Consider the following 15027-nt stretch of genomic DNA (forward strand, 5'->3'; position numbering starts at 1 on the left):
GTATAAGATTTAGTGCCAAGAAGCACTGTTTCAAAAAAAAAAATTAAAGTAAACCAAACACAGATTCCTTTACTTTTTGTGGTACATTTAGTTGCAGAAATATCTAAAAAAAAAAATGAGCGCCCCTTTTTTAAGGCTACTTATGTAAATTTAGGCATTTCAGTCTATTTTTAAAAGATTTTAAAATAAACTTTTGTTGTTTAGTGCTTTGAGTACAGTAATAGTAACAAAAATCCAATATATATATATATATATATATATATATAATCTTATATGTAGATGAATTGGTACACAAAGACTCCTAAAACAGCAGCTCAAAGGTCGCTGGTTTTCTTTTTGTTTTACTCAAATTTTTTAGAAAACTGTAAAATGTAGACAACTTCTAATCAAATGTGCTGTAAAAACCAAACAAAAAACCGTCGGTAAAACTGAAGCAAACTCTTCTGTATTTTTTCATTCTAGGGAAATCCAGTGAATGCCGCCCATGTGATGCTTCCTGTAAGACCTGCTTTGGCCCAAAAGCTCTCGATTGCTCTTCTTGTTTCCAAGGTACTGTGACCTACTGTTTGTTTAAGTGAACTGAAACAGGAGTCCACTTCTTATTGGCCTTTGGTTTGTTTGCGTTTATGCGTTCCAGGCTATTTTCTGGATCAGGACAGTTCTTGTGTGGAGCAGTGTCCATCCGGCTCTTATGCAAATCCTAAAACCGAGCTGTGTGAAGACTGCTCGCCAAACTGTGATGACTGCGTTGACACCAGTGATAACTGCATCAGCTGCTCCAGGGGCAGCAATCAACTTTTCCTCCATCAGGGCCGCTGTTGGTCCAACTGCCCAGAGTAAGAACTTGGCTGAATTAAATACCCTCTGTTCAAAGAAACGTGTCTGTAATTACCATATCCTCTCTTTATGATCCTTCATCTGTCTCCTGTCTTGACTATCAGGGGTTTCTTTGAGACTCCGGAGGGCTCGTGTGAAGCCTGCGATACGTCCTGTCAGACTTGTGACGAGACCAGGTCTCAGTGTCTGTCCTGTGCTGATGGCTTCTACTTAGAGGGCGGTGCGTGTAGACTGAACTGTTCTCTGAGGATGTACCCGGCAGATGATGGCACCTGCAGACGCTGTCCTCCCCACTGTGACGTCTGCTCTGATGACAGGACCTGTTTCAGTGAGCCATCAGTCTGGATTTTGTAGAGGAAATAGTCCAAACTGATGTCATAATACAGTGTTGTGCAGCACCTTGTTATCTACAGTTTGTGTTTCAGCCTCTCCACCCCGTCTATATGTCATTACAGAATGTACGTTCCTCTACTTGATGCTGAATGGCGCTTGTAGAGCGAGTTGTCCCATGGGCTATTATGAGGACATGAAGGACGGTCTCTGTGGTCAGTGCCACCCGACCTGTGGCAACTGTCTGGGGCCTCTGGCAGATGATTGTGAGACCTGCTCGACCTCCAGTCTCAAGCTCTATAAAGGTTCATGCCTCAGGGATTGCCCTACTGGTACTTACTATGAGACTGCAGCTATGGAGTGTCAAGGTGAGCCTCTAAAGTCATAGTTTACTTTTTTAAATGTTTGAAAAATAAGAACACACACAATAAAGCTATGTTCGGATTTTACGGCATTTTATAACACACAAAAAAGGTCATTTTTGGACAAGATTGTTTGCATGGATAATGATAAATTCTAGAACATGTGCTACTTATCTGTGGTCGGGTTGTGGAGAAAACAAATCTAGGAGGGAAACCCAAACTTTCCTCTACCCTGCGACACTCCTCAGCTCCTCCTGGAGGATCCCAAGGGGTTCCCAGGCTGAGGTGATACATAATCCCTCTGGTGAGATCTGTGTCTCCTCATACTGGGATGTGCCAAGAAAACCTCCAGAGGAAGGCACGCAGGAGGCGGATTAATCAGATGCCCGGACTGCCTCAGCTCACTCCTTTCAGTGCGGAGGAGCAGCTGCTCTCTAAGGCTGAGCCACCCTATGGAGAAAGCTAATTATATAATAACGTTTGATTTCCTGCAGAGTGCCACCAGACTTGTCTGAGCTGCACCGGCCCCGATGCAAACCAGTGCACCCAGTGTGAGAAGGGGCTTGTGCTGGATCCGAACACGTTACTGTGCGGCGTGACGGGTGACGCGGCCTGCCCCCTGAGAACCTTCTTACACGATGACCGGTTCACCTGCGTGGGCTGTCACCAGTACTGTCACTCCTGTAATGGGCCAGACAACGATGACTGTCTGACCTGCACTGTCCCCAGATACCTTCACAGTGAGTAAATGTTCGGGCACATCCACAGAAATGAACACACAGGTGGTTATTTGAAGGACTTTTTTATTGTTTGTCACCAATTTATCTTGCTCACATTTGTCCTTACCTTTTGAAGTGATTAATGTTTGGTGTTTATGTATTTTTTTGTGAAAGAAAAAACAGTCCTGTTTCTTGAAACGTTGTGGTTTTAGGTAGAACGATTTAATTTAAAACATTTGTCCATACAGTGTCTTAGAACAATGCAAATATGCTAAACTTATAACTAAATATCTATACTAAATGCCTTGTTTTTTTAATTTTTCAGCCATTTTGTTGTCAATTTTCTGCTGTGCTCGTGATCATTTATCTTTAAAGTGCTAAGCTGCAGTTGTTGAAACAGATGGCATCACATTTGACTCGAGAATAGTTTACAGAGGAAGTCATGGTCGACTCATGGTGCTCGGGTCTTGTGGTTACAGAACAAGCCCCAATCATTACCTCTCCGCCACTGTGTCTTACAGTTAATGTCGAGCTTGTGCTCACATGCTGTGCTTTGTGCTTTGTGTATTATGGCCAAATATCTCCACTTTGGCTTTGTTTGCCCAAAGGACATTGTTTTAGAAAGCTTGTGGTTTGCTCAGGTGCAACTTGGCAAACCTTAGACGTGTTGACATGATTTATTTGGAAAGAAAAAAATCTGTGGTATAAAGGGTTGAAGAGTGTTTAAACAAGGTAAATGCACAGGGAACAAGCCAAGCACTGATAAAGAGACAAGAACAACTTGACCCAAGCAAACGTGTGAGCTGAGAAGGAATTTAATGTATTTATCTGTGGGCTCTCTCCCAGACAGCTCCTGTGTGAGTGAATGTCCTGCTGGCACATACACCACCAGGCAGGAAGCCGACAGACAGCAGCTGGGATTCTGTTCGCCCTGTGACCGCGTCTGTTCCACTTGCACCGGGCCGTCTCCTCGAGACTGCCTGTCCTGTTCCCCAGGATACCTGCGACTCTTTCAGCTCTGTGTCATCCACTGTCCCACGGGGTACAGACTTTTACTCTGCATTGACAGCATTTGTTTTGGATCCAAAAGTTCCAGCTTGTTTAAAACTGTGATTCTCATTTATGTATTGTGTGTGACATAAAGTAGTGATCATAAGAATTACATTCTTGCTGATATTGATCGTTCGGCTTGTTTCCTCAGGTATTATAAAGAGGGCTTTCAGTGTAAGAAATGTGACGTGTCCTGTGAGGTGTGTACGGGGCCGGGGCCGGAGTTCTGCAGAGCCTGTCTGCCTCCTCTCCTGGAGCTGCAAGGCACCAAGCTGTGCGTTGAGCGCTGCCCACACCACTTCTATCAGGTGGACGAAGTGTGCAAACAGTGCCATACCAGCTGTCAGACCTGCACAGGTACACGTAAAGGAATGATATCTCATCAATCGTAGGCTCTACTGTTCGAGTGTCAATATTTGACATTCAGTTTGGAGTTTTGGACAAGTTCGTGTGTATTTATCTGTGTTTACAGACTCTTCTCCTCAAGGATGTGTGACGTGCGACTGGGGCAGCACACTCAGAGATAACGTCTGCTATCCACGATGTGAGGAGGGGCGATACTTTTCTCAAGAGGTGTGCCATGATTCATAATGTAAACCCTTTGGAGTTTTCTGGTCCTTCAAAATGCCCCTAGTATTTAGATGAGACAAAAATTGATGTAAATACGTGAGAAAACAAACACTTTGTCATTTGGTCATTAAGAAAATTGATCAATTTTACTATCTGGGAGGAGCAAAAATATGTTAACTTCAGTTATATGTGAAACTGTAGGTCAGGTGTTATCAGTCAGTTGCTGGAAGTGGACATCCAAAACTACCTAAAATTCAAACACTCAGGACAGAAAACTGCAGGGAAGAATATTTTGCATAAACTGCAATAGTTTTGGTAAATAAAACATTAAATGACAACTCTGTTCCACTGAAGGAAACTCTTACTATCTATGAAACATGGTGGCGGCAGTATCATTGTTTATCATATATGAGGAAAAGGGTCAATAGATTCTGGAATTGAAATAAATACCAAGTCCATCACAGGCCTCGTCTAAACAGCATATAATAAAATCTAAAAATAAAACCGCTCTGTTTGTTTGAGTAAATTTATAGAAGTTCAAATTTTTATGTTTTAGAAAAAAGTTTTTTTCCTATACATTTTATTCTTTTAAGATTGATCAAAAAATACAAAAAAAAAATCCTTTTTAATGTTGTGTAAGGACTTTGTCTACAGTCAGCTATTCATAATGCATATAAAGAATATTCCCTAGCACTAAAAACTTCGCTGACTGAAGAGGAGTGACATTTCTCTCAGGTGACTGGAGGAGAGCGATTCAGTTGATTCAAGGAAACAAAAAACAATTGTTTAGAGAAAAACCTTGTGTTATACCTGAAGTCTTCCTCAGACACACACAGTTCTGCATAAGCCCAAATCAGCATTTAACTTTCTATTAAATATTTTGCAGAATGTTACAGAATGTTAGAGAACTTTAAAACACATTTTGATGGGCAGTACAAGACAATAGGTTTGTTTAGAAGAGACACTTTTATTCAAAATGACTTTTGTGTGGGGAACACGTTGGTGGGCAATGTTGTGTTCAGTCTCTTGCACGAGCATCCTTCGTCATGTTGACCGTGAAGTTTAAAACTGACTGACCTGAGCCTCAGCTATGCTAAAACTATCAATTATCATAATTGTCCATATACTTAAAATCTGTTACGGTAATCTTGAATACGAATCTTACAGACTGAGACTACTTATTGTATATAGTTTTGTAGTTGTGTTTTTTTTTTAACTGAATAAAGTCAGTGCCGCAGATTTGTAATCCTGAGGTTGAAGGTTCAAGCCCAGGTTGTGGCAGGAAGGGCATCCGGCGTTAAACAATTGCCAAATCGCTGTGGCAACCCCTGATGTAGGGAGCAGCTGAAAGAACTTACTTACTTACAGTCATTGTTTGATTCTTATTGAGTGAAATAAAAAAAAATATATTCAAAGTCATTTGAGGATTTACCAAATGTTACTTTGAAGATCGTTTCAGGTCTAAATTAGTGACAGGCAGTTAATGAAACACTCTGCTCCCTTCTGTGTTTACAGTGTAACCATGTGTGCCTCTGTTGATTTGCAGGAAGCCTGTGAGCCCTGTGACAGCTCCTGCAGGCACTGCACCGGCCCCAGACCTGACCAGTGTCTGCTTTGTCACCGAGATTTTGCTCTCCGTGCTGTTGAGAACCGTTGCGCCCGCTGCTGTCAGAATGAAGGGAATTCCACCGACTGCTGTGTTTGTGACAGACGCTCAGGTACGGACACTGCATTTCAAAAGAAACTCAGGATTGTTTCAGATGGAAGTATCTACTAAAGCCATGTGTTGTGATTTTAGCACTGTGTGTGGAGACACCACAACCCAGGTCCAGAGATGACGAGGAGGCAGATATGAGCGTGTCCTCCAGAGCGTTGACGCACACCTCAGCTGCCTTGCCCATCGCCCTGCTGCTGGCGGCGGGGCTGGGCCTGGCTGTGTTCGCCTTGATCAAAGCCCACGCCAGGAGGAGGCTCTGCTGGAACCAGAGCTACGAGAGACTGAGCGGCAGCGGCAGCGGCAGCGGCAGCATCAACATGCCCCACGGCGTGCCCGAGCCGGACAGCGGGGATGAAGTCGATGTGGTGTACACCTCCAGGGGGGGCTCAGTATACCGACGCTACAGCTTCATCCACGAGCAGGACACAGATGCAGACCAAAACGTGGATGAAAACACATGTCTCAATCAGTCTTAGGTGGATTCACATCAACAATAAGTATTTATGTATAATATGAAGACTGTCAGAAAATGTAGCTTAGGTGATGTTTAGAAGAACAAGTCATAAGATTCTGCTTCGGTATTCTTATTTTTTAGATTGCGATGTATATTTTTATTCTCCAAAGTGCCTGTATAAGTCAAATACACACTATTAGTTCAAGGTGTAAGCAATAACAGATCTGTTTAGATAAGTGACTGAGAAGTGACTGTCCCTGTTAGGAAAAAAAAGTGTGAGCCCATTTGTGTAAAACACAATAAATAAAGGTGTGAGCGACGATGACGTGTTTAGAAAAGTGAGTGGTGAATGACTTGATAAAAGTGTGAACAATGACTGAAAAACTACTTATAAGTGTGTAAATGTCTGTATATTCTTTTAAAAAACATATTAGTACACAGTTGCTTTGTGTTAAATTAGGAACTGGTCAGAAGTCTGCATGATTTATTGTGAATAATCATATAAATAAAATCTTTTGAAAATCATGCTGCACCAAGAAAAAAATACAGCTTTAAATGTCTTCTTTCTTAATATGTTCTTATATTTGTTATTATTGATAATAATATTAACAATAAAAAAATATTTATGGGGGCCTTTAAAACAGTCAAAGACACCTTACATAAAAAACAGGCAAAAATCACAGGTAAAATAGACAAAAAAGACAGAGAAGATTGTGAAAAAAGTTATCTTTGAAAGGGAAAAGACTTAGGTGAGATAGACTAGTCTAAACAGATGTTCTGATTGAGGTTTTAAAATGTAAAAAAGATTCATTAGTTCAGAAGTCTTTAACCTTTTTTTTTTTAGCTGTTCCCTTTTCAGGGGTCTCTACAGAGAGTCATCCTCCTCCATCTAACTCTGTCTGTGTCCTCATTCCTCACTCCAACTCCCTCCATGTCCTCTCTAACTGCATCCATATGTCTCCTCTTTGTCTTTTTCCTGGCAGCTGCATCTCTAACATCCTTCTACCAGTATACCCACTGTCCCTCCTCTGCACAGATCTGCACAGTGTCCAGATGACACACCAAATACCTTCCTACCTGTCTCTCTAATCACTGTTGCTGTGGTAGCCCAGTCATGAGGAAACACTTTCTTACCAGCCAGAGCCTTTAACATTTCCTTTCTGAAAACCTCACAACATTCTTCCTCAACTTCCATTATTTGGCCCTCTTCTCTGCCTTTACTCTTTTCCTCATCTTCACCACAACACTCATCTTACAAACCACCATTTGATGCTGTCTGGCAACGCTCTCCCCTGCCACATCCTTACAGTCCACAATCTCCCTCAGGTTACCTCTTCTACACAGAATGTAGTCTACCTGCGTCCTCCTGCCTCCACTCTTATAGGTCACTCTGTGTTCCTCCCTCCTTTGAACGTAGGTGTTGACTACAGCCATTTCTATCCTCTTGGCGAAATCCACCATCTGTCCTTCCTGGTTCCTTTCCTTTACATCAAACCTGCCCATCACCTCCTTATCTCCTCTGTTTCCTTCACCAACATGTCTATTCAGATCTGCTCTGATCACCACTTTCTCTTCCCTAGGAATACTCTCTATCACTTCATTGAGATCCTTCCGGGATTTCTCTGTCTCTTCTACATCACATCCAACCTGTGGAGCATAACCACTGACAACATTCAGCATCAGACTTTCTACTTCTACCTTCAGACACATCAACCTATCTGACACTCTTTTCACCTCAACTATATTCCTTGCTAACTCCTCCTTTAAGACTACTACTACTCCATTTCTCTACCTATCCACACCATGGTGAAACAGCTTAAACCCTGCCCCAATGCTGCGAGCCCAGCTGCCCTTCCACTTGGTCTCTTGCACACATAATACATCTACCTTCCTTCTCTGCATCATGTCAGCCAGCTCTCTACCCTTGCCTGTCAAGGAGGCACGTTTCACTCCTTGTGGTCTTCGACTAACAGTAGCACAATTTCTGCAGGCACCCTGTTTATCAACAGCACTGGTGGCGGTCGTTGTTTTCCTGGGCTTCGACCGATCCGGTATGGTGTCGCTTGGATGAACTCGCATGTTAGTTTTGGCCAAAGAGTTTCAGGCTGGAAACCCTTCCTGACACAACCCTCGCCATTTACCTGGGCATGAATCGACATGAGAGATAGACTGGCTTGTGCTCCCTCAAGGCTGGTTTTATTGGAAGTTTATGACCAATATAAAAGAAAAAAAAAAGCTTACAGGAAGGTACACAGGTTCAGATGTCTTGATAAGATAAGAAAAAAATACAATGATAATAAGTGCAGCAACCTCTCTCAGAAATATTAAACTGTAAATACGGCAGCTCTTGCAACTTCAAGCAAGGGAAAATGGCATGGACAAGCTTTATGAGAAGAAAAAAAAAACAGTGGAGGACTATCTTACTCATCTTTTTGGGTATGTTTCTTCTTGCTGTTTTGGGGAAAACTGCCCTTAGAAGAGAGTATTTCTCTAAACAACATATACCACAGCAGTTCTCTGAGGATCTACCCGCCTGTCTAGCTATCATCAATGGAAACGTAGAAGGGAAGAAAACTAATGTGGAAGCTATTCTAGCATCCAAGAGGAGGCGACCTTCTTTGTCTGAGGACTTCTACATCAACGCAACAAAGGACTGTGCAGCTTACATTGAAAAGAAGAGCTACATTACAGTGCCTCTTAGTGAGGAGGAGAATAACTTCCCTATTGCATTCTCTATGGTGATCCATGAGAAGATTGAGATGTTTGAGCGACTCCTACGAGCTATTTATGCTCCTCAGAACATCTACTGCGTACATGTGGATCAGAAATCCCCTCCGCAATATCAGAGGGCTGTGAAGGGTATAGTTTCCTGCTTTCCTAATGTATTCATCGCCAGTAAAACAGAACATGTTGTATATACTTCTTGGTCCAGAGTCCAGGCAGATCTGAACTGTATGGAAGACCTGCTGAAGTCTCATGTGCCGTGGAAATATCTGCTTAACACCTGTGGGACAGACTTTCCCATCAAGACAAACAGAGAGATGGTGACGGCCCTAAAAGCCCTAAACGGCAGAAACAGCCTGGAAACTGAAGCCACCAATTCCTACAAGAAACTACGCTGGCAGTTTCATCACAACGTCACCAACATTGTCACTCGGACAAAGGTTAAGAAGAGTCCTCCACCCATCAGCAGCCCCATGTTCCAAGGAAGTGCCTACTTCGTGGTTTCAAGGGCCTTTGTGAAACATGTGATGAAGGACAGAGAGGTGCAGGATTTCATGGAGTGGGAGAAAGACACATACAGCCCAGATGAGCACTTCTGGGCAACTCTACAGAGGATGCCTTCTGTTCCTAAATCAGTGTCTGCTAACGTTAAGCATGATGTGTCAGATATGCTAGCTCTTGTCCGTGTGGTGAAGTGGTTGTATTTAGCAGGTGATGTTAGGAAAGGAGCCCCCTACCAGCCGTGCAGAGGGGCGTACAGAAGAGCCATCTGTGTGTATGGAGCTGGTGACCTCTTGTGGATCTTGAGACAACACCAACTCTTTGCAAATAAGTTTGATCCTGCAGTTGATGATGTTGCTATCAGGTGTTTGGAGTCAGTTCTGCGTTTCAGAGCTTTAGGTCATGACCCCCTGTCAGCCCAGGAATATTTATACCTATTTCTTTAACAGCAAAATGCTTTTAAAACTTTCTCAAAAATACTGTGTAGATTATGTGGTTGCCATTGTCAGATTATTGCTAATTAACTTCTAAAAACTTATGTTTATTTTTGCCTAGGTCATATTTAAAATGATGCAACTAAAATCTGTGTTTTTTTCTTTGTTTGTTGTTGCAAAAAATGGTTGTGAGAGGTAGTTGTTACTGTATTTGACAGTACTGCAAATCTTTAAGATTGAAATGTCAAATTTCTGTCTAAATATCTGAAGTGTTTGGTTACATCAGTGGTTCTCAGACTGTGGGGGTGCACACATTAATGAGGACGGGGTGCCCGTCCCAATATTTATTTTACATTGTTATACATTTATACATTCCTAAAAAAAAATTTCAGTTATTTCATATAAATATTTTATTGTTTAACTGTTTATTTGGTCCTAAAATGTTGCTGGTAGTATATAATAAGGCGTTATTGCAAATTCTGCTTGTTTGGGGGTTTTCCACAAACTGCATTTCAGTGACTATTAGATGAACCACAGGGAGGGTGTGGATCCACTTCCTACTGTTAACCTGAATCATCACCTGGACTGAAGTGATGACATCTGGATAGGGAGGAGTTTTCACTCTCTTTCAAGAAAGAAAAGATTTTGCTCGGCTGCAGGAAGTATCACCTTTAAACCATCAACATGTACTGAAGCTGCAGACACCTTGTAGGTTCCATGTTTTCTTTAAACCACTCAGTGGACACCATACAGGAGCTGATGCTGGAAAAAAAACAGCAACCCCGTAGAATGGTCCCGGGACACATTTTAAGTTCTGCCAATCTACGTTAACAAGTGAGACTTTGCCCTTGTAAAAAAATGATAATAAAAACACAGTAGATAATGTTTTTCAAGTGTTGACTCTTGTTGATTCACATAATTCCTATTGGTGTATGTTCAAAGACTCATTTTTCGCAGAAGTTATATAATGAGGTATTTTATGCTTNTCTGTCTTCAGCTTCCCATCTCATCTCCAAAGAGGAGGTGATTTTTTACTGTACATGTTAACAGAAATGTCTATGATTCATCTGTAAAACTAAAGTTAATATTTTAGGAACACAGAAACCTGAAGGCCATATAGTATAAATGTATATTTCAATACATTTCATATTTTTATAAAACAAGCAAGTTTGATTGTTCATTCAAATTTATTTCACTCTCTCACACACATACACACACAAATCCTTTTACACACGCACAAATATTTTTACACACGCACAAATCCTTTTACACACACACAGGTAATTTGGAACCATTTTCTCTCCATACTAAAGTCATATTTGAAATAATGTGACAAAAACCTTTTCTTTTTGTTGCATTTAAGTGGTAATAAAAGGTACTTGTTACCATATTTGACAGTACTAAAACCTACAAGGCCTGAAGAAAATCTTTATGACTAAAATGTCACATTTCTGCCTAAACATATAAGGTGTTTGGTTATATCAGTGGCTCTCAGACTGTGGGGGTGCACACATTGAGGGGGATGGGGGTCCACGTCCCAATATTGATTTTACATTATTTTGCATTTATACATTCCTAAAAATAGTTTTCAGTTATTTTATATAAAATTGTATATTTTTACCTGTTTATTTGGTCCTAAAATGTTGCTGGTGGTATCTCATTAGACATTATTGCAAAGTCTGCTTGTTTTGGGGTTTTCCACAAACTGCATTTCAGTGACTATTAGATGAACCACAGGGAGGGTGTGGATCCACTTCCTACTGTTAACCTGAATCATCACCTGGACTGAAGTGATGACATCTGGATAGGGAGAAGTTTTCACTCTCTTTCAAGAAAGAAGAGCTTTTGCTCGGCTGCAAGAAGTATCACCTTTAAACCATCAACATGTACTGACGATGTAGACACCTTGTAGGTTCCATGTTTTCTTTAAACCACTCAGTGGACACCATACAGGAGCTGATGCTGGAAAAAAAACAGCAACCCTGTAGAATGGTCCCGGGACACATTTTAAGTTCTGCCAATCTACGTTAACAAGTGAGACTTTGCCCTTGTAAAAAAATGATAATAAAAAAACAGTAGATAATGTTTTTCAAGTGTTGACTCTTGTTGATTCACATAATTCCTATTGGTGTATGTTCAAAGACTCATTTTTCGCAGAAGTTATATAATGAGGTATTTTATGCTTAAACCTCCTGAAGCCCTTGAGAGAGAGAGAGATAATGAGAGGTACAGAAGCCTTTGTAACTTCAGGTCAGTTTGATTTGAAGGGCCTGGGATGTTTATTAAAAAGGTCATGTGACACAATGATTGTGTACAGGGAAGTAGACAGGACGTAAAGTCCCACATCCCTAGTGTGCAGATTCTGGTTCTAAACATTACAATAAGCAAGTCCTGTAAACCAGGTCCTTCTCAAGGGTGTTGACATACATCTCGGAAGTTGACGCCGGAGCCACAGCTGGAGCCACAGCTGGAGCCACAGCTTGAGCCAGTGGGGGTACAGTGTCCCCACAGGATGATCCTTGTCCATGCTTCACTGTAAATCCTGTTCGCTCTGAGTGAACCAATAGGACATTGCTGTTTTGAAAAAGCAAAAATAAATAAATAAATAATGCATCACAGACAATTTTTCTTTCAGGTTTTGACTCCTTTTGATTCACGTAGTTGTTATCTTGCTGATGTTTGTTCAAATATTTATTTTTCGAATAACATGAGATATGATTAGTTAGTTCATAATTAAAAGAAAAGTCTGGCAAAATAAACACAGGTAAAACAGGCAAATGAACAGATAAAACAGAGAAATTAAAATAAAATTTAAAAACTATGGTATCTTAGATAAGGAAACAAATTAGGCAAGATAGGCTTGTCTAAACAGATGTGTCTTGATCGAGGATATGAATACAAAGAAAAATTCAGCAATTAAGAAATGTATTCGTGCTGTATTTGTTTAAAGGGGGAAAAAAAGGGATCCGGGTTAAGTCTGATCTTACAGGAAGTCACACAGAAGATGCTTCTGTCACCGCTCAGTTTGACACACCTCTACAAATAAGTGATTTTCTTTTCTTAATAAGTTCAAGTGCTGCAGCCTCTCCCGCAAACATTAAACAGTAGATACAGCAGCTCTTGCAACTTCAGGCAAGGGAAAATGGCATGGAAAAGCGTTCTGATAAGAAAGATGTTCAGGACTTTCTTAGTCATCATCTTTGGTATGTTTCTTGTTGCTGTTGTTTGGAAAACTGCCTTTAGGAGAGAGTCTTTCTCTGAGCATCATATACCACAGCAGTTCTCTGAAGATTTATCCGGCTGTTTAGCTCTCATCAGTGGAAATATAAAAGGGAAGGAAACTGACTTGGAAGCTATTCTAACATCCAAGAGGAGGCGACCTTCTTTGTCTGAGGACTTCTACATCANATAAATAAACAAATAATGCATCTCAGACAATTTTTCTTTCAGGTTTTGACTCTATTCAGTCAAAAAAAAAAAAAAAAAAAAAAGCAGATAGGACAGAAAAATTAAAATTAGAAAAAAATTATTTTAACTTTGATAAGGAAACAAGTTAGTGTAAACAGATGTGTTTTGATTGAGGATCTGAATGTGAAGAATAATTCAATAGTTCAAAAGTCTATTTATACTATGTTTGATCAAAGTAAACAAAAAGAATCCGGACTTAGACAGATCTTACAGGAAGTCACACAGAAGACCCTCCTGTTACAGCTTAGTTTGACACACCTCTACAGATAAGTGATTCACTTTTCTTAATAGGATCAAGTGCTGCAGCCTCTCTCTCAAACATTAAACTGCAGATACAGCAGGTCTTGCAACTTCAAGCAAAGAAAATGGATCACTTAAACTTTCTGATGAGAAAGATGTTGAGGACTTTCTTAGTCATCATCTTTAGTATGTTTCTTGTTGCTGTTGTTTGGAAAACTAACTTTAGGAGAGATTTATTCTCTGAGCATCATATACCACAGCAGTTCTCTGAGGATCTGCCTGGTTGTTTAGCTCTCATCAGTGGAAACATAGAAGGGAAGGAAACTGACTTGGAAGCTATTCTAACATCCAAGAGGAGGCGACCTTCTTTGTCTGAGGACTTCTACATCAACGCAACAAAGGACTGTGCAGCTTACATTGAAAAGAAGAGCTACATTACAGTGCCTCTTAGTGAGGAGGAGAATAACTTCCCTATTGCATTCTCTATGGTGATCCATGAGAAGATTGAGATGTTTGAGCGACTCCTACGAGCTATTTATGCTCCTCAGAACATCTACTGCGTACATGTGGATCAGAAATCTCCTTTGGAATATCAGAGAGCTGTAAAGGGTATAGTTTCCTGCTTTCCTAATGTATTCATCGCCAGTAAAACAGAACGTGTCGTTTATGCGTCTTGGTCCAGAGTCCAGGCAGATCTGAACTGTATGGAGGACCTGCTGAAGTCTCATGTGCCGTGGAAATATCTGCTTAACACCTGTGGGACAGACTTTCCCATCAAGACAAACAGAGAGATGGTGACGGCCCTAAAAGCCCTAAACGGCAGAAACAGCCTGGAAACTGAAGCCACCAATTCCTACAAGAAACTACGCTGGCAGTTTCATCACAACGTCACCAACATTGTCACTCGGACAAAGGTTAAGAAGAGTCCTCCACCCATCAGCAGCCCCATGTTCCAAGGAAGTGCCTACTTCGTGGTTTCAAGGGCCTTTGTGAAACATGTGATGGAGGACAGAGAGGTGCAGGATTTCATGGAGTGGGAGAAAGACACATACAGCCCAGATGAGCACTTCTGGGCAACTCTACAGAGAATGCCTTCTGTTCCTAAATCAGTGTCTGCTAACGTTAAGCATGATGTGTCAGACATGCTAGCTCTCGTCCGTGTGGTGAAGTGGTCATATTTAGCAGGTGATGTTAGGAAAGGAGCCCCCTACCAGCCGTGCAGAGGGGCGTACAGAAGAGCCATCTGTGTGTATGGAGCTGGTGACCTCTTGTGGCTCCTGAGTCAACATCACCTTTTTGCAAATAAGTTTGATCCTGAAGTGGATGACGTTGCTCTCAGGTGTTTGGAGTCAGTTCTGCATTTTAAAGCTTTAGGTCATGACCCGCTGTTAGCCCAGGAATATTCAGTTTTATTTCCTTAACACCTAAAATGCTTTAAAACTTCTAAAATGTCCTAAAATAACTTTGTAGATCATGCTGTTGCCATTGTCAGTCTATTGCTAATTAACTTCTATGTTTACTTTTGCATAAGTCGTATTTAAAATAATGTGACTAAAATCTGTACTTTTGTTATTTATCTTTGGTGCAATTAAGTGGTAGTGAAAGCACTTGTTACTGTATT

General features: G+C 41.0%; 3 protein-coding genes across 4 annotated transcripts in view; all 3 read left to right on the forward strand.

Moving 5' to 3' along the window:
- Window positions 1-6571, forward strand: part of LOC108229884 (proprotein convertase subtilisin/kexin type 5) — a 16259-nt gene extending 9688 nt beyond the window's left edge. For both annotated transcript variants that reach the window (XM_037978028.1, XM_017405596.3), the window contains exons 7-16: window positions 463-549; window positions 638-836; window positions 942-1165; window positions 1293-1535; window positions 2024-2269; window positions 3095-3290; window positions 3450-3655; window positions 3771-3871; window positions 5415-5586; window positions 5667-6571. In XM_037978028.1, coding sequence (XP_037833956.1) covers window positions 463-549; window positions 638-836; window positions 942-1165; window positions 1293-1535; window positions 2024-2269; window positions 3095-3290; window positions 3450-3655; window positions 3771-3871; window positions 5415-5586; window positions 5667-6061 — 2069 coding nt within the window. In that variant the 3' untranslated portion in view covers window positions 6062-6571. The remainder of the gene's footprint in view (window positions 1-462; window positions 550-637; window positions 837-941; window positions 1166-1292; window positions 1536-2023; window positions 2270-3094; window positions 3291-3449; window positions 3656-3770; window positions 3872-5414; window positions 5587-5666) is intronic.
- Window positions 6572-8417: 1846 nt separating this feature from the next.
- LOC108229949 (beta-1,3-galactosyl-O-glycosyl-glycoprotein beta-1,6-N-acetylglucosaminyltransferase 3-like) lies at window positions 8418-10664 on the forward strand. The gene has a single exon (XM_017405680.3). The coding sequence runs from the start codon at window positions 8427-8429 to the stop codon at window positions 9708-9710; it is 1284 nt and encodes a 427-aa protein (XP_017261169.3). The 5' UTR covers window positions 8418-8426; the 3' UTR covers window positions 9711-10664.
- A 2575-nt stretch (window positions 10665-13239) lies between these two features.
- LOC108229948 (beta-1,3-galactosyl-O-glycosyl-glycoprotein beta-1,6-N-acetylglucosaminyltransferase 3-like) lies at window positions 13240-14827 on the forward strand. Its single transcript, XM_017405679.3, has one exon. It carries the CDS (start codon window positions 13532-13534, stop codon window positions 14825-14827), a length of 1296 nt encoding a protein of 431 aa, XP_017261168.2. The 5' UTR covers window positions 13240-13531.
- Window positions 14828-15027: the final 200 nt, after the last annotated feature.

This window comes from Kryptolebias marmoratus, linkage group LG11, assembly GCF_001649575.2.
Source record: "Kryptolebias marmoratus isolate JLee-2015 linkage group LG11, ASM164957v2, whole genome shotgun sequence".
Taxonomy (NCBI): Eukaryota; Metazoa; Chordata; class Actinopteri; order Cyprinodontiformes; family Rivulidae; genus Kryptolebias; species Kryptolebias marmoratus.

Excerpts from the sequence above, each read along its gene's own strand:
- LOC108229949 (XM_017405680.3), top strand. The coding sequence starts at position 8,427 with ATGAGAAGAAAAAAAAAACAGTGGAGGACTATCTTACTCATCTTTTTG.
- LOC108229948 (XM_017405679.3), top strand. The coding sequence starts at position 13,532 with ATGGATCACTTAAACTTTCTGATGAGAAAGATGTTGAGGACTTTCTTA.